This window comes from Leptinotarsa decemlineata, unplaced genomic scaffold (assembly GCF_025532065.1).
Source record: "Leptinotarsa decemlineata unplaced genomic scaffold, Ldec_3_MD MMD2_tig00026294_RagTag_RagTag, whole genome shotgun sequence".
Taxonomy (NCBI): domain Eukaryota; kingdom Metazoa; phylum Arthropoda; class Insecta; order Coleoptera; family Chrysomelidae; genus Leptinotarsa; species Leptinotarsa decemlineata.
The window spans coordinates 11,426,413-11,449,040 of NW_027412674.1; the positions used below are offsets into that span (position 1 = coordinate 11,426,413).

At 35.8% G+C, this 22,628-nt stretch overlaps 1 protein-coding gene across 1 annotated transcript in view; it reads left to right on the forward strand.

The window, feature by feature from the left end:
• The window catches only part of LOC111516459 (multidrug resistance-associated protein 1-like), a 179,667-nt gene that overhangs the window by 99,765 nt on the left and 57,274 nt on the right, over positions 1–22,628 (forward strand). Inside the window, exons 3-4 of the mRNA XM_074180369.1 lie at positions 9,845–9,901; positions 19,855–20,160. Of these exons, the coding sequence (XP_074036470.1) occupies positions 9,845–9,901; positions 19,855–20,160 (363 nt within the window). The remainder of the gene's footprint in view (positions 1–9,844; positions 9,902–19,854; positions 20,161–22,628) is intronic.

Below are 22,628 nucleotides of genomic sequence, written 5' to 3' on the forward strand. Positions count from 1 at the left end.
GACCACTGGTCCAGATGACATTCCAGCTTTCATCCTGAAAGATTGTGCACTTGTGCTTGCTCGTCCTCTATCTATACTAATCAATATCTGCTTAAAATCGGCTACAATACCAAGGATCTGGAAATCATCAAAAGTCTGTCCCATTTTCAAGAAAGAAGTTATACGAGATATTTCAAATTTTCGGCCTATCTCTATTATTTGCAACTTTGCAAAGGTTTTTGAGATTCTGCTGAAGCGAGTTATATATCGGCATGTTAATTGCAATATAAGTATAAACCAACACGGTTTAATGAAAAATCGTTCAACGGTCACCAATCTTCTGACTGTAACCCAACCATTATGAGCGTTATAAACGATGAAGAAAAAACAGGTCACAGTGAAAATTCGCAACCTATTAGACAGGCTACTCTATCTGAAGAATTAATGGAAACTGAGACACAGGAAGAAAACTTTCAATATAATTTTTTATATCCTCGCCTAAGCCAGATTGCTCCAAAGGGCATCTAAATCAACAAGAGGAAATAAAAATTGCAGTATTGACAGAGCACTGGCTAAATCAGTGGCAAATAGATACCTTAGTTATTGAAAATTTCACTGTGGGGACTTACTACTCTAGAACACATCACATACATGGGGGGATAATGATACTTCTCAGAAACAATATGGAGTACAGAGAAATGAAAGAGGTGGCAGGTTTTTCAATTGAAATGCAGATTGAAATCGTTGGAGTTATAACAAAATATAGAATAATTCTGGCACTCTACAGATCGCCACAAGGAGAAATCGATATATTTTTAGAACAGCTGAACTCAGTCTTGCACCTTATAACAGGAACGAATAATATGGCAAATATTTATTTAGCGGGAGATTTTAACATCGATTTCATGACTGAAAGTAACACATGCTGTTCTGTGGAGGATCTGCTGTCATCCTATGGATTACATAAAACAACTGTAGAACCATCACGTGTAACGTATAGATCTCAAAGCTGCATCGATAACATATTCACAAACACAATTTCTGAAACGAACTCTCAAACAGTAAATTTACATATGTCAGATCATATGGGACAAATACTAAATTTGCCTCAAAAAGATGAAAGAATAAAAAATCACATGATGACAGCGAGAAACATAAATATTAAAAACATTGAAAAATGCAAAAAGAAATTATCAGAATTGGATTGGACAGCATTACTTGAAAATCTTGATCCCTGTACAGCCTACACATGCTACTATGATGCATTTCTGACAATATATGAATCATGTTTTCCTATAAAAGAAAAGACAAATGAAAGAACAAAATCGTCAAAATGGTACACTGAAGAACTGAAAAAGATGAAAAATAGATTGGATGCCTTAGACACAATAAGGAAAGTAAGATCAGATGAAGCATCAGAAAGAGCTTATGTTCAGTACAAACACGATTATAATATAAACATAATAGAAACAAAAAAGAGGTATAATGAAGAGTACATTGCACAGGCTGTCGACAAAACTAAAGCAATATGGAATATTATTAAGTCTGAAACAGCACCGAATATTACAAAAATCAACAAATCTAAACTCATGGCTGATGAGTTAAACGACTATTTTGCAATGGTAGGATCAGAAACAGCAAGTAAAATAGGAAAAATCAATGTTCCCGCTATTGAAATGCTGAGAAATAATATTATAGATAATGTCCGATCAATCTATTTTTCTGAAGCGGATGAAAAAGAAATTAAACAAATTTTAAATGAAATTAAACGTAAACGAACTGAAGATATATTTGGAATTTCAACCACAATTTTGAAGAACTTAGGTAATGTAATAGCGCAACCTATTGCATTAATAATCAATAAATGCATAAACGAAGGGGTGTTTCCAGATGAACTAAAGCATGCAAAAGTTATACCAGTTTTTAAAAAAGGGAAAGATATTCCAAATAACTTTAGACCCATTTCAATTCTACCAGTAATATCAAAGATTTTCGAAATGGTAATCAAAAAGAGATTAGTCAGTTCTTTGACAGTTCAGCATTTTTCAACAGCTCTCAGCATGGATATCAGCAAGGAAAATCTACAATGACAGCAATGATAGAGATTATTCAAAAAATCATAGATGCCATTGATAATCAAGAGGACTCCCAGATATTAAGAGGTGACTTGAGAAAAGCTTTCGATACTGTTGACCATGAAATACTGTTAGAGAAATTATCATATTATGGAGTAAGAGGAATTTCGTATGAACTGCTCAAGTCATACCTGTCAAATCGTTTCCAATCGACATGGTGGAAAAATTCACTATCTCAGACAATTCCGGTAACTCAAGGAGTGCCCCAAGGTTCTATTTTAGGGCCAATTCTGTTTATCATCTACACAAACGATCTTCTCGAAAATATCAAGGTTTATGCATCAAGTGCATATGCAGATGATACAACTTTTCTAGTTAAAGGCAAAGATGAAGGTGACATAAGACAACAGACAGAGCAAGTTCTAGCCGAAGCAGATATTTGGTTTACGGCAAATATACTCCTGCTAAACAAAAAAAAACTCAAAAGCTAATGATGTCAAGCAAAAACAATACAGAGGAAAAATCACTAAAATTCCTTGGAATACATCTGGACTCAAAACTAAATTGGGAGGTACAAATAAGCAAAAGGAGTAAGAAGCTTAATTCAGCAATATATTGTATAAGGAGAATGAAAACAATTTCAACACATCAAGCGGCTAAAATAACCTATTTTTCAAACTTTCACAGCATAGCAACTTACGGAATCCTTTTGTGGGGCACAAGTTCTGATTCAAACAAAATATTTGTTCAGCAAAAAAAAGCCATCAGAATTCTATGCGGACTTGCATATAGAGATAGCTGCAAAGAGGCTTTTCGTCAACATAGAGTCCTCACCATTCCCAGTGCATATATATATATATATAGTTGTCTAAAATATGTTCACGCAAATCCAGAGATGTTCTCAAAAAATATACTCAATCATTCCTATGATACCAGAAATAAAGATTTACTGTAAGTTCCTCTTCATCGATTGAAGAAAACACAACAAGGTTGCGATTATTGTAATGTTTCATTTACAATGAATAAATTGATTAATTGATTGATTGATTGCTGAATCTATTGACAATAGGGCCCAAACTGATGTTATTTAAACAGACTTTTCTGAGGCCTTCGACAGGCTTGACCATGGCATTCTACTGAACAAACTAGTAGCCTTTGGATTATCTCCATCCTCAATCGCACTCTTTCAGTCCCATCTACGGGATCGAAAACAAAATGTTCAGCTCAATGGTTTCAAATCTAGCGAATATAGTGCTTCTTCTGGTGTTCCACAAGGTTCAAATCTGGGACCGTTGCTCTTTAATATATTCATTAATGATATTGCAGATGTTATAGATGTGTATTTCCCTTTAAATGCCGATCATCTAAAACTATACTGCCTCGTTGAGAACATAGATGATTGTGTGAACCTCTCAGCAAACGTAGGACGGGTTGTAGAATGGTGTTATCGAAATAACTTGTCACCGAACCCGGATAATTGTAAGGTCATGTCCTACAGTTTGAAAATGAATATCTTGATCTTTGATTATTCAATAGAAAACGTTTCCTTGGTGAGACCAGAAACATTTACTGATCTTAGCGTCACATTTGACACTGCACTATCATTTAATAGGCATATCGATAATGTTGTAACCTCCTCCTGTCGTTTGTACGGAGTAATTGCACGTAACAGTAGTGATTTCAAAGAAACTTCGACCTTAAAAACTTTATTCTATGCTTTCATAAGATCAAAGTTAGAATACGCGTCAGTTGTGTGGAGCCCCTTTTATCAATATCACATTGATAGAAGCAATTCAACGACGATTTTTAAAACTACTAAGCCTAAAAACCGATGGCATTTATCCTCCAATAGAAAATTGCTACAAAAGCATAACTTTTGCAGTCTCGAAAAAAGGCGTGAATATTATAGTGTTGCACTAATGTGCAACACTATAACTTTATAGTCTATGGAACGCCGATTTACTTTTTATTGTCACAAATATTCATTCCTCAATTTATTCAACTAACAATTTATTTCTTTGAATTTAATTGACTCATGCATTTGTTCGACACATTAAAAACGATTGTTCGCAAAATTTGTTCTATTTTAAATGACACTTGATTTAAAATGTTACATGAATAAAATTGTTATTTGAATAAAAAAGAGTAATGAAATAACTTGAAGCTTTTATTGATTCCGAAGAAAAATATTGTTTCAGAGTATTGGAAAATGGAACGCCAATTTATTATATATTATGCTGAAAAATAATCTATATACATATAGTTCAACTCAGCAATAAACCAACATATTAATTCAACAATCAATGGAATGTATTATTCGAGTAAATTCAACAAACGTTTCAATTCCGCATATAATTTTGACCTTTCAATAAAATGTTAGTTATTTATATGACTGTTGAATTACAATGAAACTTTAAATTCACTTTCTAAAAGTAAGTTTGGGAATAAAATTTCAATGAATATATTTGAATGACTGTCAAAGTTTTTCCATGAAACATTGTTGGTAATAAAAATAGACTTTCGTTTGTCTGAAAATATAGCAAATTAACTTTCCATACTAAATATTTTTCAATGAGTAATAAAGATTGTTATATTTCAATTTTATTGAAAGTGTTCAATATTTGCAACATTCACTTTAATGCATTCAATTTAAAATTTGGTTACAACTTTTGTGCAAAACATTCTCAAGCAAGTATCATTTTATTTCATCAGTCTTTTTAAAAAGCTAATTTCTGACAAAAAATTAAATTTTTTGATGATTCAAAAAGTTTCTTGTATTTGAAAGATACATTTAAAACGATTGTTGTTAATTTTAATTCGGCGCTGGTATCGAGCGGATTTATCAAGAACTTCAATTGTTACATATGGCAACATGCTAGTTCATTTATAGTACGACAACACGCCGTTCAACAGTGGCGCCGAATAAAAATTATCAACAATCAATTTGATTCATGTATCACTGAAATTCGACATACAAAATAATTCAGCTCATTTCAAATGAATATTAATAAAAAGCAAAACGGCGTGCCACGCCGTTTTACTTTTTATTATTATTCCTTTGGAAAGAATTGAATTAATTTGTTTGTTGCATTTCAGTGATACATGAATTAAATTGTTTGTTGATAATTTTTATTCGGCGCTGACGTCGGGCGTATTTTTGCGGAACTACATAACTGCATATAATATGTATCTCATTGGTCATAGTACGGTAATAATCCATTCGACTGCAGCGCCGAATAAAAATTATGAACAAACAATTTAATTCATGTATCACTGAAATTCAACAAACAAAATAATTCAGATCATTTCAAAGGAATATTAAAAAAAGTAAAACGGCGTGGCACGCCGTTTTACTTTCTATTGGTATTTTGTAAAAATGAATTGTTTTGATTGTTGCTTTCAGGTGATACATGAATTAAATTGATTCTGTTTAAAATCTGTTTTTCCGTTAACCAGCTGTCGCACCCCTACGAACGACAACCCTCAGAAGTCGAAACTTGTGCGAGCTAAGGATTAACGAGGTCTTACCTTTTAACGTGTGATTCCTAACACGGGTTGGACGGTAGCAAGTGAAGATCGATCGTTCAGACTAGGGCTTGAACCACCGACCAACACGGCAGTCAATTCGAGTGAGTGAACAAAGCACCCACGCCGAACCGCTTGGCTACCGACTGATTGTTGATAATTTTTATTCAGCGCTGCGGTCGGACGGAATATTGTGTTACTATCACTAAACTATCATGTTGCCAGATTTAAAAATTCAGTTTCTGCAAGAATCCGTTCGACGCTAGTGCCGAATTAAAATTATCAACAATCGTTTTAATTCATGTAACTATAATTATCAACAAACCATTTTATTCATGTTTCACAGAAATTGTAGTAAATTATTCGATAGTTACAAAAAAAGTATATATGACAAACATTTACTTCCAAAAATTTCAAACAATGAATCTATATTATAACTGTTCGCAACTTTTCATCAAACAAATTAATTCATGTAACATTTTAAATCAAGTGTCATTTAAAATAGAACAAATTTTGGGAACAATCGTTTTTAATGTGTCGAACAAATGCATGAATTAATTAAATTCAAATACATTGTTAGTTGAATAAATTGAGGAATGAATATTTGTGACAATAAAAAGTAAAACGGCGTTCCATAATAGTCACTTGTTTGTATTATTTGTAGTGTTTGTAGACTTTACAGTCACTTGTTTGTGATGTATTTATTATACTCTGTTATTTCCTGCTCTGTAATTGGGCTATGTCTTGTAGAGTATTCTATTATAAATGAATAAATATGCATTCATGGATGATAGAATAATTTCCGAGGCTTCGAAAGCACAAGTTGATGGATCATCAAAGCTGAAACAAACATAGATCCAGAGAAAATTTCGAAAATAGTCTTGAAGATCCTCCCACTCAGCAGATCTGTAATACCAAACTTTGCGCAGCTTAGATTATTCTCCAACATTTATCGGTTATTCCCTCAACACTGAAATGAGTTTGTGGTCAGAAGAATCCAATGGAGACCTTACGGTGACTGGTTGTTAGGTATAGATCTAGAAGACTATAATCTGAATAAGTCCGCTGCTTATTGCAAAAGCTTTAGCTTTGCAACCTTGTTCGTCGTTGATATTTGAAAATTTGAACCATTCAATATTGAAGTCACTGAATATGGAAATTTCGGCACTGGGATGATTGATTTGCAGAAAGTCAATGATGTTTGCAAGTGAAGAGAATAGTGCCCAATATTGTGTATCGTTTGGTGGTTGATAAACGCAGCTTATGAATTTGATGATCTTCTATGATATTATTTTAAACCACATAACAACAAAGTTTTGGGGCTTCTGCATTTCCTCTCGTTAACAGGAGAGATCGCTCCGGATAGAAAGACATATTCCAAAGGTCTGAATCTGGGGTGGAAATCATAGCCGGGATATAGAAAATGGCGGGGTTTGTTGAAGCACCGACTTTGGTTTCTGTAAGTGCAAGAATATGAGGACTATTAGTTTGCAGATATTGGTGCACTGAGTTTACATTTGAGTTGATTCCATCGATTTTGAAGTTGCTAGTGGGCCTCTCAGCAACTGCAGTTACCATGCTATTTCCCTGTAGACGGATGTTAGAGGTATTCTGATGACTGTCAGAAATAGTGGTTTTCGAAAAATGTCTGCAGGTACTTTAGGTAAATTTGCCTGTATTTGTTCTGTATCAGGTACTCTTCTTTGTGTTAGATCTTCTCTAGGAATGTATATGGTTTTGTTTAATATATTGAATGTGAAGTCTTGTTGTGTTTTGATTTGTACTTGTTCCTCGATAAGTGATTTATGACTGTTAAATTTATGGATGTTCAAGTTTTCCCAAATGTCCATGCGGTTTCCCTTGTTGACTTGTTTTATGTTCTCTGGTGGGGGGAAATTATGTTTGTTTTGTATGGCGTGTGTTGCAAGGTTTGATTTATATACTGTTGGATTTATGTATGCCTTTTTGTGCTCATTGTACCTTTGGATCAGTTTTTTCTTGGTTTGGCCGATATAGAATTTGTTGCAGTCCGAGCATATACTGTATATCCCGTTTCGGTCTTTGTCTTCTTCTTTCTCATAGTTGTTTATTTTTTGTGTTATCTTCGTGTTCGGCTTGTATGTGATGTTGATGTTAAGTGGTTTGAAGATGTTTGTTAGTTTTTTGGTTTGGTGTTCTACGTACGTAAATGCTGTCCATCGTTGTGTTGTTTTGTCTGTTGGGGTGGCTTGATCCTTGTTCTGTATTTTTTTTTTGATTCTGTTTTCCAGTTTATCTATTGTCTTTTGGGTGTATCCGTTTTCGTTCGCTATTTGGTATATGCTTTTCCATTCTTTGTTTCGGGCTTCATTGCTGAGTGGTATCCTTAACATTCTATATATGAATGCGTTATATGCAGCCATTTTGTGTGATTGTGGTTGGTTTAAATTTGCGGGTATGGTAGAGCTTGTTTGTGTAGGTTTCCTGTATATTGCCATTTGAAATTGTGTTTTGTTGTGGTTATATCATATGGTTATGTCCAGGTAGTTAAGTTTTGAGTTGTGTTCTTCCTCAATGCTGAAACATAGTTTTTGATTTATTTCGTTAATTTCTTTTGTTATTTGTTCTATTCTTATTCCATTTTTTTGTGATATGTACAGTCCATCGTAAACGTATCTGAAGCATTCTCCTTTTTCACATATGTTTTTATTATTGTTAAGATTTTCTCATCTATGGTTTGCAGGTATATTTCGGATATAATGCTAGATAGTGGGGATCCCATCGCTAGTCCATCTGTTTGTTTATAAATTTTCCCTTCAGATTCGAAATAATTTTGATTAAGTATTGTATTTAGACTGTGTTCCATTTGGTTAATGTAGGTTTTGTCTATGTTTTGTTGTTTTAGGTTCTCAGATATGATATTTATACTTTCGTTGACTGGTATGTTGGAGTACATGTTTTTTATGTCGAAAGAGAACAGTTTAGTGTTCGGACTGACATTTGTTGTAGATATTCTGTCTGTGAGTTTCATTGAATTTTTGATGCTGTGGTCGTTGTTCTTGTTGAACTGAATATATATATATATATATATATATATATATATATATATATATATATATATATATATATATATAGTAAATGCTAAATAAACTTTTGCAAATGGAACTTTTGCACTTTTACACATTTTGAAAAAAATCCTGAATACTGTAGGGCTCCTGATCGAGAAGGAGTTCTTTCAAAGACCTCAGAAACCTGCCTACAAGGTCGCCACTACACTGCAAAGGTTGCAGTGTAGTGGCTGTTCAGCACAGAAGCCCCATATTAATCTAATCTTATCTAACCTGCCTACAAGCTCAATGTTAAGTATGTTGAATAAGTATTCACTGATATAATACAGTTTAAAATAGATTCATAAAAAACGGACTAAACTTTTGAAAAAACTCAACACCTGAGCTTCAACTTCTCAACTGGCTCTGCACGTTCAACACGAAATATGGTATGACCAAACAACTTCAACCAAGTTGAAGTAGACCGTCTAAGAGACTCCATCCCCTGGAGACGTCAACTTGGTTGTTGAAATGCGCTTCTAAAAGGGTGCTGCAGTTCTGGTGTTGGAACAGTGCGTGTATCTTATTGAACTAACCAAGGAGTCTGAACCAATGACGATTACCGAGTTGAGTTCATAATGAATAGCCGCAACAATCCAACTCTGTTAATATTTGTTCTACTATCAATGAGTTCGTTTTTCATTAACCTATTATTAATTTATTATTGTTGGTGATATGAAAACATCAACTGATTGTGACGATAAACACCTGAAGATAAAACTCTCGAAATAAATAGATTGAAGTGGATATTTTTCAGAAACAGTACTTTTATTTTCTATACTTATAAGTGCGAGTCACCCACTTAATACCTACTCATTCATCTCTGTTTCTCCATACTGGTGAGTCCTAGGAAGAAAAACTTGGGTGTGTAGGTGCTTCTTAGGTCACTGAGGATACACTACAAAAACACACGTTTGTCTATTTTCCACTATATTGGAAATATAGTGGAAAAAAGACAAAAGTGTGTTTTTGTAGTGTATCCTCAGTGAACATGAATTTCCACAAAATAAACAAGTCGTCAATCGAAGAAGTGCTTCTTAGGTCTTAGATCCCCAGGGGACCCCGTCCCTGGGGATGAAAGGGGCGAGTTAACATATGAAAATTAGTTCCAATAGCATGTTGATAAAATGTTTTAATTCATTCTGTTTTTTCTAGACTTTTGCGATTAACTTCATTGCGAGTAATTTCATTGGCGATTTGACCAGCATGGACAGTTTTTGTGGATCTACGTTTTGGGTAAGAATATCTTTATATTTAATTGCTCAGCTGTTTTCATGATTTTCAATATTTTTCTGATCCTTTATTGGGGGTGTCTCATATTCCATTTTCATCTATGACGAAAATCATAGGTAATAAGACTAAAGAACGATTTGTTCCAATCAACAACTTCAATTAAATTTCAGTTCAGATTTTCTTTTCACGTGGTGAATCAAATATAAACGAGACTTTTCGACCTTCAGGCACAATAGTGGAGGGAGAACGGTCCCGTTACGTTTTTTGTTGAGTAGGTTTGTCGGGAGTCGGGGAAGCACACGGGCTCGACCCTCTCAGTGTCCACCGTGACGATGTCGGTGCAAGGGGTACATCCTTCAATTGCGCAACGTGTTGTAATCAAGTTTCTCGCTGCAAAAGGCGTAAAACCGGCCGAAATATTGAAGATATTGACTGCCCAGTTCGGGGAAGTGACACTGTCGCGAGCCAGAGTGTTTGCATGGCATAAACAGTTCGTGGAGGGTCGTGATCGTGTTGGAAATGAGAGCCATGACCGTAGACCTCGCACCAGCATTACAGCGAACAACATCAGCAGTGTGCGACGGCTTATTGAAGATGACAGACGTCGTACCACTTCTAAAATTGCAAGTGAGTTCGGGATAAGTTATGGGAGCACTTACTCCATACTCACAGAGGAGCTAGAGTACCGTAAGGTACCTCACATTCTCACCTGTGATGAAACATGGGTGCACCACTACACCCCAGCGTCTAAACAAGCGAGTATGGAGTGGAGAAAACAAGGATAACCAGGACCAGTGAAAGCCAAGTCACGTCTGTTGGCTGGCAAGGTTTTGGCTACCGTTTTTTTTGACCAGCGTGGATTGCTGTATCTCGATTTTTTGCACGAGCGCAGGACAATTAATGCGGCCTACTACTGCGAAGTTTTGAGTGAGATCCGACTTGCATATCGTCGCAAAAGACGAAACCTATCGATCAAGGAAGTGGTTCTTCTTCATGACAATACTCGCCCCCATATATTTATTTATTTGTTTTATTGGTCACAAGTACACCATGGTGTCTGGACAAGTCACATAAAATACACATATATGACATATATAAAATTGTAAATTATAAATTATTTACATTGTAAAATTACAACATGATTACTAACACATGACATATGAAACAAAATTTAAAAGCGAAACATAAACATATTAAGGTCCATATAGACTATTAAGAAATCTGTAAGTCATATTTATAAATAAGAGTTAGGAGTATTATGTAATAATTTGAAACAAATTAACCCAAAAGAATGAAAAAATAACAGGAATTGTAATTCAAATTAACCTAGGACAATTCGAAATCATCTACTTCGTAGTAGGCTTTCCTCAACAGAATACTCTTCAGTTTCTTTTTGAATATTTCCAGGTGTGTATCTTTCATTTCAATAGTTAATTTATTGAACAGTCTCATTCCTAGATAATTGCGACTAGTATGTACTTGTTAATTTATGTTGTGGAATCAGCAGGTTGTCTCTATTTCTTGTATTATGATTATGATTATCACTAAGTGTCTGATAGTTGCTGATATTTTTTTTATGAATACCAAGTTAGTATATATGACTGATGAAGGTAACGTCAAAATACCTAGCTGTACAAACCACGGCTTACAACTTTCCAATCTGTTTAAACCTACAATTGCTCTAATTGCTCGACTCAGCATCATTTCTTTGGTTTGAGAATATCATAGAAGCTGTTTTCGCTTTATTGATTTGTAATTTATTTGCGTTGAACCAATCATTAGCTGACTCAGTTATGTCCTGGATAACGGTGGTTTCCTCTCCTTGTCTTACACTCGTATAAAATGTTGTGTCGTCGGCATATAAGATAGACTTCATATTAATTGAAGAGGGCAAATCGTTTATATATATAAGAAACAGCAAGGGTCCAAGAATACTGCCTTGTGGTACTCCATATTCTATTGGGAATTGTTTACTGAATTTATTGTCATGGTACACAGATTGTGTTCGATTTGTCATATAAAATCGCATCAAATCAAGAGATATACCTCTGAGACCATAGTATTATAGCTTTTCGAGTAAAATATTTTTTGAGTCACAATCGAAAGCTTTACTCAGATCAACAAATACGACCAAGGTTGATACTTTGTCTTCGAATCCCTCTCCTATGAAATTGGCTAGCTCAAAAACTACCCCAGCAGTACTTTTCCGCTTTCTAAATCCAAACTGCGAACTCGTGAATAAATTATTTTGTTCTAAAAATTAGGCTATTCGTATTGCAATTATTTTTTCAGCAATTTTACCCAAAATGGGGACCAATGCAATTGGTCTGTGGTTTGATATCGATGTTGTATCTCCTGATTTGAATATTGGTATCACTTTTGCGATTTTTAGTTTATCCGGAAATATTCCAGTTGTTAATATATTATTTATTATCTGAGTTATTGGTTTTAGTAAGGCATCTAAGTTCTTTATACATACAGACTGAGTGGTTGTGATGTCAGTTGAATTGGAATTCTTGAATGATTTTATTATATCAGTTATTTCTTCTTCTGTTGGAGGATAGATGAAAAGTGAATTTCCATTTACGGTAGTAGGGGATTTACCTAGATGTGTCGAGAAATGAGCTTTCGAGGGTGGGATTTCATTAATTATTTCATTTACAATATTCACAAAGTAATTGTTGAATTCTTCGGCAGATATCGTCGTAGTTGTCTTTTTTTTAGGTTTCCTTCCTATATTGGTGTTGATGTGCTCCCAGATAGCTTTTGGTCTATTAGACGACTCGCGAATATTATTCAGCGCCACTTGCTTTTTCCTATATAAGTAGTTGTTCATACTCGTATTTCTTTAATTTGAATTGTTCTTTCAATTCTTCATTATTTGGTAATTTCAACTCTATTAAATGGTTCAAGTTGGTAATTTCTGTCTTGGCTTTTTTAATGCTAACATCGACTATAGCTTCTTTATTTCTCCGGTAATTATCACCCTTCACCTTGATTTACGGAAAGCTCATAGCAGCCTTGACTAGAGAAAAATTGGAGCAACTGGGGTGGGAAACATTGGAACATCCTCCTTACAGTCCCGACCTGTTACCCTGTGACTTTTATGTGTTTGCCACTCTCAAGGAAGCTTTCGGAGGCTAAAGATTCGATAGTGATGCTGAGGTTGAAGCCTACATGTGCAATTGGCTGCAGACATGACCTGCATCTTTTTACGTGGAAGGAATTGGAAAGCCGCCTATCTGCTGGGAAAAATGTGTTTCCAAATCAGGAGATTATGTAGAAAAATAAACTATATTCTTTTTTTTGCGTTTGAAATAAAAATGAAATAGAAAAAAAAGTATCGTTTATATTTGAATCACCTAGTATATTCACAATGAAACGGTCACCTGCCAAAGTTGGATTTCATCAGACTACAGGCCAGACTGAGGTTCTCGATAATTTATTCATCTATTTTTCAGTTCTCATATCTCAAGGATAAGATCACAATATAACTAGTATTCTAGGATCAATTCAAAGCGGGTTCATCCATCAGAAACCTAAAAACTATACCTAATATCCAGTAACTATATGAAAGCTATTTTATGGATTTTTTTGGCCGTGGTCTGCAGGTTTTAATACCTAGCGTTTCGTCTACTTCTGCGGTAGACATTAACATAGGCGATGCGGTAACGGTCGCAGTACCCGAGTTGGTGCTCGAGTTGTTGTTCTCGTCGTTTCGACGGGAACAAGTACAGTAATACTCTATTAAATTCAAAATTACTATCCAAAAATATCTCTGTATCTGTAGAGTAGGGAGGGTGAGTGTAAGCCCACGCACTTAGGCTCATTGTACATTCTCCCGAGGAGTTGTTCTTCTAGGTCATCGTCCATCCTGTCCTTTCCCGGAAGATGGAAGGTGTAGGCCAAAACTCGCCGAACACACACACTCTTTGGCAACCTTAAGGTGTCTCACGGTGTCTCCGCGAAGGTTTTGGAAGGTGCAGCGACATTACTGTCGTTGCGCGGCTTCTTCAACCTTCTTGGGTTTCCCTCCGTGGAGGTGCACAAGTGAGTGAGCTTTCCTGCAGGGGCAACCGGTTCCTTGCCTTTATTCAAGGCGGAGCTCTTAGCGCCCGCCGCAGGAAGTGCCCTTGCTATTGGAGGTGGAGTAGGAGAGGAGGAGGATGCACTTATAGTTGTTGCTACTTGCCTCCTTCGCTATCTTTCTCCTTTTGGCCTCTACGCCGCAAATGCGCTGACGCCTTTGTATTACATCACGAGGTGATCTGCTCATTCCTCATTCCAAGCGAAAGATGGGGGTGGACATTTCTGTTCATCCCCAGCCACCGCCTTAGATTGAGGTGAGCACTTCTGTCCTGTTTCGGGATTGGCTTTTGTTTTTGTTGTTTCTATTTTTGTGTTTGTTTCATTCATGTGTGTTCCCACGAGTAGCAAGGGAAGAGTTGGTGACCTCTGGCAGAGCCCCGCATTACCAGAGGTAGGCTGACTACAATGAGGTTTCGCCCAGTTCCCCAAGGGGATCGTTCGTGGCCGCATATCACCCTGCGGCCATTCAGCTGTCAGCACGATTCCTTACACCTTAGATTGGGTAGGCTGCTCCACGGTGGCACGTTTCGCAAAGGCTTTTGAGGAGTTTTAGTTCCCCTCATCCTATTTATTTGTGCTACTGACTAGGAGTCCGGCGACTTCGTCAGTAAGGCCACATTGGCTTCCCGGATAGGGCCTCCAATCCCCTGGCCGTTCCCCTATCAGCCACCTGGGGACGCGCCCGATAGGTAGTCCAACCCTCGGATATCCTATATATGGAGAAGCTCAGAAACAGAAATAATTTCAATGGAAAATAAACGGCAATGAACGTAAATCTGGCTACCTGTCCTTACAGGTAAACAAACAAGGTAATTAAATTAGGAGAAACCAAGCCACGCCCACTAATGATAATAGAATATAACTTTATTTTCTGACAAGAAAATCACAGTGGACTTAACTCTAAGAGCTTCTCGTAGTAGTCAAAATTAAAGAAATACTCTCTGGTACAATTGATTGGATCAATCTAGGAGCTTGAAAACAATTATTTGTATGGGTTAAAATATCAAAAGCATTTGTATGAATTAAAATAGCTGAAAACAATATTAAGTAGTTTAAAAAACACACTTGTACAGAAATGTAGGCTTTCACGGCTGGCGTTAATGTTTTGGTTGGTTTCCGGGCTTTGCCGTGGTCTTCTTCGGTTAAAGTCTGCAAACGTTTCACCTGTAACTGCGGCAGTCGCCTTCAGTGGCATGGTCGAAGTACTCTTCTTGACGTATCAACTGAAACTAAATACATTTTATTTATTTATTTATTTATTTATTCAACTAACGGGCAGCACCCAATATACAAATATGTTTTTATAAAGGTCTACATAAATACTTATGATTAAAATCCATATTAAAATTAAACCTAAGAGAAATAAAAACTAAGATTAAACCCAAAGGCAATGAATGATTGCAGTGAGATACATTTATATATAAACATGTGCACATCTATGTATTGTTTTTTAGAAGTGATGGCAAACTTCGTTTCAAGCTACTTTCAGAGATATTGAACAAATCTACTTGAATATCATTCGCATTCAATACAATCCTAGATAATGGTGAGTGTTTTCCATAATTGCATCTATGGAAATCAATTGCAAACGTCTGAGTGTTTCGAGTTACTCTGGCTGGAACATGTAAACCAATTTTGGACAAGAGGTATGGACAGTCAATATTGTTATTCAAAATCTTATGTAGAAATCTGATATCTGCACAAACTCTACGAGTACTCAGTTTTACTATTTCTGTTATAGCACGAACTTCACTAAGTGTGTTTTCAGTTAAAGGTATATTCAATTTATAAGCTAGATATCTTAAAAATTTGTTCTGAGTTTTTTCTATTTTATTAATATGTATTTCATATGTTGGCGACCACACACATGAACAGTACTCCAATATTGATCTGACCAAAGAGTAATAAAGAGTTCTGATGGAGTTGACATTAGTGAATTCTCTTGTGGTCCTGCACACAAAGCCCAGCATTTTTGTCGCACTATTCACAACCTGTTCATAGTGAAGATGGAAATCAACCTTGGTGTCAATAAGAACACCTAGGTCCCGAACAATGTTTGCTTTTGTGAGGGGTTTGCCATCAATGTTATAATCAAATTCAATATGTTCAATTGATCGATAAAATGACATAGCATTGCATTTATTTACATTCAGCTCCATGTAGTTTTCGGAGCACCATTTGACAATTGCGGTGAGGTCCCTTTGAACGTTCTCACATTGTTGTTTGCTGATGACACGGCTAAAGATTTTGAGATCGTCTGCAAACAGCAAAAACTTTGAATGTTTGATTATTTCTTCAATATCATTGATGAATATATTGAACAAGAAAGGGCCTAAGTGGCTTCCTTGTGGCACTCCTGACGTGACGTAAATCTCCTCAGATATGAAACTCTTGACTTTTACATATTGATTTCTATCTCGAAGATAGCTTGCAAACCAATTCAATAAATCTCCGTAAAACCCTATCGCTTTAAGTTTCCCGAGCAATACTGTATGATTAACTGTGTCGAATGCTTTTGAAAAGTCTGTATAGATTACGTCCACTTGGTACTTTTGTTCCAAGGCATTCAGCACAAATTGAGTTAACGTTAACAAATTTGTGGTTGTTGATTTACCCAGGCAAAAACCGTGTTGTTCTTGTATAATGACTTGGTTCAATGGATTCTTTATTTGATCACATATCAAACTCTCTAATAATTTTGGGATTGCACTTAGAATTGTGATCGGTCTATAATTTTTTATATTTGCTTTATCCCCCGACTTGAATATTGGGGTAATAAAACTAGATTTCCACGAGCGTGGAAATTGTCCTAAATTCAGTGATGCAGTAAATAGTAGAAACAAAGGTTTTGCCAAGGTAAATCTACATTTCTTTAATAATAAAGGAGCTATTCCGTCAGGTCCCGGACCTTTGTTCGGGTCTAATTGGTATAATTTATTCAATATGGTTCCCAAGCTGAAGTTACAGGAATTCATATTGATAGTTTTTTCGTAACTGAATTCAAATAAATGGGTACCATCAGTGTCTTGTTTGTAGACTGATTGGAACTGTCGTGCAAAGCCATTAGCAATTTCATTTCCTGTTATACATGATTGTTCCCCCAAGTACATTGTGTCCGGAAAGCCATGATTTTTCCTCTTTTGGTTAACAAAGTTCCAGAAATGCTTAATGTTCATACCCACGTTATTTTCCACCCCTTTTATATAGTTATCATAACATTCTTTACTCATTATTTTACACTGTTTTCTTAGTTCAGAGAAAATCAAATAGTCGTCCCATCTGTTACTACTTTTGTAATTTTTGTGAGCTATTTTCTTTTCAAATATCAAATATTTTATATCATTGCTAAACCAACGAGGAAATTTTGGCTTGCTAGAGCGAATTTAAGGTATGAAATTGCTTATGCCTCTATATAAAATATCGTAGAAAATTTCTGTGGCATGATTCATATCTGTTATTCTGTCTAGCTGATAGTCCCAGTCTACCGTGGACAGGTAGAAGTTAAGTCCAATGTAATCTCCTCTCTTGAAGTCGAAGTAAAAGTTTCCATATTCCAGATTGTCGAATTCTTCGTTAGAGGTAATTGATGAAACTGTGGCTGGGTGATATGGATCACAAGGCAGCAAACAGTCATCAGCAATTTCAACCGTGATTATGTAATTATAATTAGTGAATATCAGATCTAGCATAACACCAAAGCAGTTTTTAATTGAATTTGATTGAAATATATTATGGAATGCTAGACAATCAACAAGGATTTGAGCAGCACTATTATTATCATGTATTGCAATTACACCTAATTCATCATTATACCATTCGACATTTGGTAAGTTATAGTCACCGTACAGAAGCAGTTTCTTCTCGGGAAATCTCTCCAACACACTATCTATAGTTGCACAATGATCCTCATATAACTCCTGACGAGAGCTGGGTGGAAGATAATCTCCTCCAATAATAGTTCATTGCCGTAAGCAGATACGTTGACAAATATTTGTTCCACATTATCTTTGTTGATATCTATGACATTACTGGAAAAATGCTTCTTCACTGCTTCTTCACTGCTGGTTGAATAATGATTTGACGTTGCTAACCTTGTTGCTTGTATGATTTTTTACTACAGGTAAAATGAAGTCCTACCATATTTAGTCATTATTCGCTAGTATTAATCTTGTTCAATGTTTCCGTGTTTACTAGCTGTGGTTTATACATGAGAAAAAGAAATGTACAAATACACTTTAAGCTAACTTAACCTTAAAGTATGTATTATTAGACAATTAACATCCTATCTGGTTAACTCAAGAATTCTATTGCTGCACTGTTTTTTAAAAGTTTCTGTAATGTCACAATTAAAAGGGTTGGCTCTTGTTCCTGATTGGGAGAACCTAATAATTGATGAAGAGTACAAAAGCAACAAGAGCAATCGTCCAACACCTAGTCCCATTATAAATACAAATGCACCAGGACCATTTTGTCGTATCGACTTTTATAATGTCTGCCGCAGTCACAGACCACGGTAAATAAACCCAGAAACATCAGTCAATATGTTAGGCACCGGCCGTGAAAGCTACACTCCATGATTACTCATCATTTATATACCACCAGCATTATTTATACACCACCAGCATTATTTATACACCATCAGCATTATTTATAACAGGTGATTTTTTAAGAGGTATAGGATTCAATTTTCAAAACAATACAAAAAATTGATTTATTGGAATCTATAGAACGATCAATATAATTTAATATTTGAAGATGAATATATGCAAGTGTTGTCCGCGGCTCCGCTTTAGAAAGCCGATGCGCAAGGTTCAATTTTGGCATAACTCTCTAACATAGCACCGGTATTACACGTATAAATGCTTCAATATTGGGTTCCAGAGCGTCAGTCATTGCTGGATAAACTGTTCACCGAAGGCGGCTCTTAATTGGGTCATTGTTTCATGTGCCGTGTGGCACTGTCTTGTTGAAACCACATGTCAGGCATGTCCAATTCTTCCATTTTGGGCAACAAAAAGTTGTCAATTATCAGACGGTAGCGCTCGCCATTCACAGTAACGTTTCGGCCATTGTCGTCTTTAAAGAACTACGGCCCGATGATGCCGCCGACCCATAATCCTCACCAAAGAGTGACTTTTTCGGGATGCATCAGTAGACCTTGCAATGCTTGTGACTGGTCTTCACCCCAGATGTGGCAATTGTGCTTGTTAACGTATCCATTCAACTCAAATGAGCAACGTCACTAAACACAGTTTTTCGATAAAAATGTGGATCTTCCTCCAACTTTTCCAGCGCCCATTCACCAAATGTTAGACGTTGTGGGAGATGGTGTGGCTTCAATTCTTGCACCAACTGTATCTTATAAGGTTTTACACCCAAATCCTTTCCCAAAATTTTCCACGTAGTGGAGTAACATAGGCCCAATTGCTGCGAACGGCGGCGAATCGACATATCACGGTCATCACGAACACTGGCGGATACAGCCGCAATATTTTTTTTTGTCCTTACTCTACGTATGCGTGTTGGTGGTTTAATGTTCAATAATGTAACTGGGTTCGAAATTTAGTCATGAGATTCCGAATAGCTCCCTCAGTAGGCCGACGAAACTGCCCATAATTGAAAGAGGTGCACGATGCTCTTTCTTCACCGATCATTCAATAATTGACACGCATCGCTCATTCGTAAGTCGATTCATGGTTGAATTATAGATCAAACTGAACAAATTTGACGATGACACCAGACACGATTCACGCGTGATCTGTCAAAAATAGTGTTTCTAAAAAGATACCAGCAAAAAAAATCACTCATTATATTATACATGAAGGTCGTTTTTAACCACTTACGTTTCAGTATTTTTCTTGTTTCAGAATCAAACATTAACCTGGGACACTGACGATCCAGAATTAACGAAATGCTTTGAGAAAACAGTGCTGGTGTGGATTCCTTGTTTATTTCTATGGATGTTTTCAAGTTCGGAAGTGTTTTATATCTTCGATAGTAAAAAAAGGGATGTTCCGTGGAATTGGTTGAATTTACTAAAATTAGGAGTTACGGGTACCCTCGTAGTTTTAACTTCAAGTGATATAGTGACATCATTGAAATCTGCAGCTGAAAATAATAGTGAAGTGTACAGTGTAGATATCTATTCACCCTTGATTAAATTATTTAGTTTTGTAAGTATATCCCAAAGTTACAGTTACAGAAAACTTTAACGAAAAATGAGAAATTAAATTTCCTATGTTTTTTGTAACTATGTCTATTTGCAACTAACGTTACTGCAGTTTCGTCCTATAAAGACATTTTCAACCGCATATAATACAATAAAATAAACTATTGTGTATAATACAATGCAAGGACATTTTCAAACGTATATAATACAATACAATAAACTATTGTATATAATATAATACAATAGTTTATTGTATTGTATTATATACGTTTGAGAATGTCTTTATAGGATAAAACTTGTCATGACTGGGTCCTTGACATACCTGTTAACATTCGTCATGTACCGGTACTTCAAGGATAGAAACGAGACACTATGTAATAGTTGACAACTATACAAACACCTGTTATGACCAGCAAGCACGCCACCTAAACCTTTTCACACCTCCTTAACTATACGCGAGCATGTACCGGAGTAATGTGATGGAAGGGGGAGTCGAAACGTCGAGGCGACGTTATTTCCAAATAAGTGCAAATTTTGTTGTGTCTAGCTGGCTGTTATAAATCATCTACTGAATCATAAGGCGCACATAGATGTTAAGCATATATTTAATCAATACATACATAACCTTACTTGAATATACAGTGTGTAACAACGAAAACTTAACAGAGCCGTTTTTGGATATAAAAAGTAAGATTTTTAAAAAAGCTCGGACTCGTCGATTTCTAATAAAAGGGGGACACCTTTCAGACTAATCAGATTTTTTGTAGTACGCACCCCCCTGGAGGGGTGCGTCCGACGACCATTATTTACATAGGGAAAGTAGGTCGAGTGGCACCTTGTTTTAAAGGTCTTTCAAATACCTTTACATCTCTGCCAAAAGAAAATTTTTGTAACGCTTAGTTTTCGAGATAATTTGAAGATTTTAAGATATTTTTATTTTAAATAAAAATAAATCAAATAAATCTTTTTAAAATAAATCAAATTGTTTTTAAGGTACAATTTACGTTCAGAACTTTCATAAAAAAAATAATTTTTGCTTTTTATAACAACCTGCTAATACGTGTCCATTTGATTTCGTAAAAAAGTAAGAATTATTTGATTATTACGAGGAGATTTTTTCGGGGGATGGGGTTGGTTACCACCCTTACGTTTTAGGTAAATTGAGTGGCACCTCCTTATGAAGGTTGCCTTTTGACGTGGATATTTTATGCTTCTGATGAAAAAGTGAATCATACTAAAAACTTACCTACACAACGAATTCAACCTGCCGATTTCCTTGAATGCTGATGACACAGAAAAGTTTAAAAAACTGTTTTAGGGTTAATAAATCCCAATAATTGTTTTTAAAGCACACACAAAAAAGTAACACCTAATAAGGGTAACTCACATAGGAAATTTAGAGAAAATGTTCAAAATGTGCGCCATTTTGCTCCATGCAACAATAAATATTTTGTTCGAATTTTGCTCTCACATTATTCAACATCTTAGGAGTTATAGCTCGGCATTCATCAATAATTCTACGACGTAATTCATCCAAATTGGCTGGCTGTGTAGCATAAACATTAGACTTTAAATATCCCCACAAAAAGTAGTCCAGTGGTGTTAAATCTGGTGATCGTGCTAGCCATTCAATTGGACCTCTTCTACCAATCCATTGTCCTTCAAAATGATTATTCAAAAAATTCCGAACCTGCTGGGCATAATGGGGTGGTGCACCGTCTTGTTGAAAATGGATAAATTCATCTTGACATCTTGGATCCTGTCCAATAATTTCAACTATACGAGGTTGCATTGCCTCTTCAAGAAGTTGTAAATAAGAATCACCGGTTAAATTTCCATCAATGAAAAATGGACCTATAATATGATTGCCTAATATTCCGGCCCAGACATTCAACTTTTGGGGATGTTAGGTATGTATTTCTGCGTATTGTCTTGGGTTTTCATCCGACCAATAACGGCAATTGTGACGGTTCACGCAACCATTTAAATAAAATGAGCTTTCGTCCGAAAAACAGATGTTATAAAGCAGCTAGGGATTATGCATTAATCTCTCACTCATGCCCTCACAAAACTCCTGTCTTCGGTCAAAATCATCCTCATTGAGTTCATGAACAAGTTTGATTTTGTAAGGATGGAATTTGTGGTTTTTAAGGATTCTCCATGCGCTCATATGGCTTATTCCGGCCATTGCTGATAAACCTTTGATACTTAACCTGGGATTGGCGATGACTTGACCAATCACTCCAATCGCATTATCGTCATTCACTACCCTTCTCTGAACATTTATTTTCTTATTTAAAACCGAACCTGTCTTTCTGAATTTTGTGACCAAATCCAGGACGTGTTTACCAGGGTTTTGCTCGTTAAATAAAATTGATGTTCTATTAGCATTTTGGTCGTTGCCAAAAAATAAAGCAATAACTGAAACCCTGTACTAATGAAAACTGGAAGAAGAGGAGTGAATATTGATTT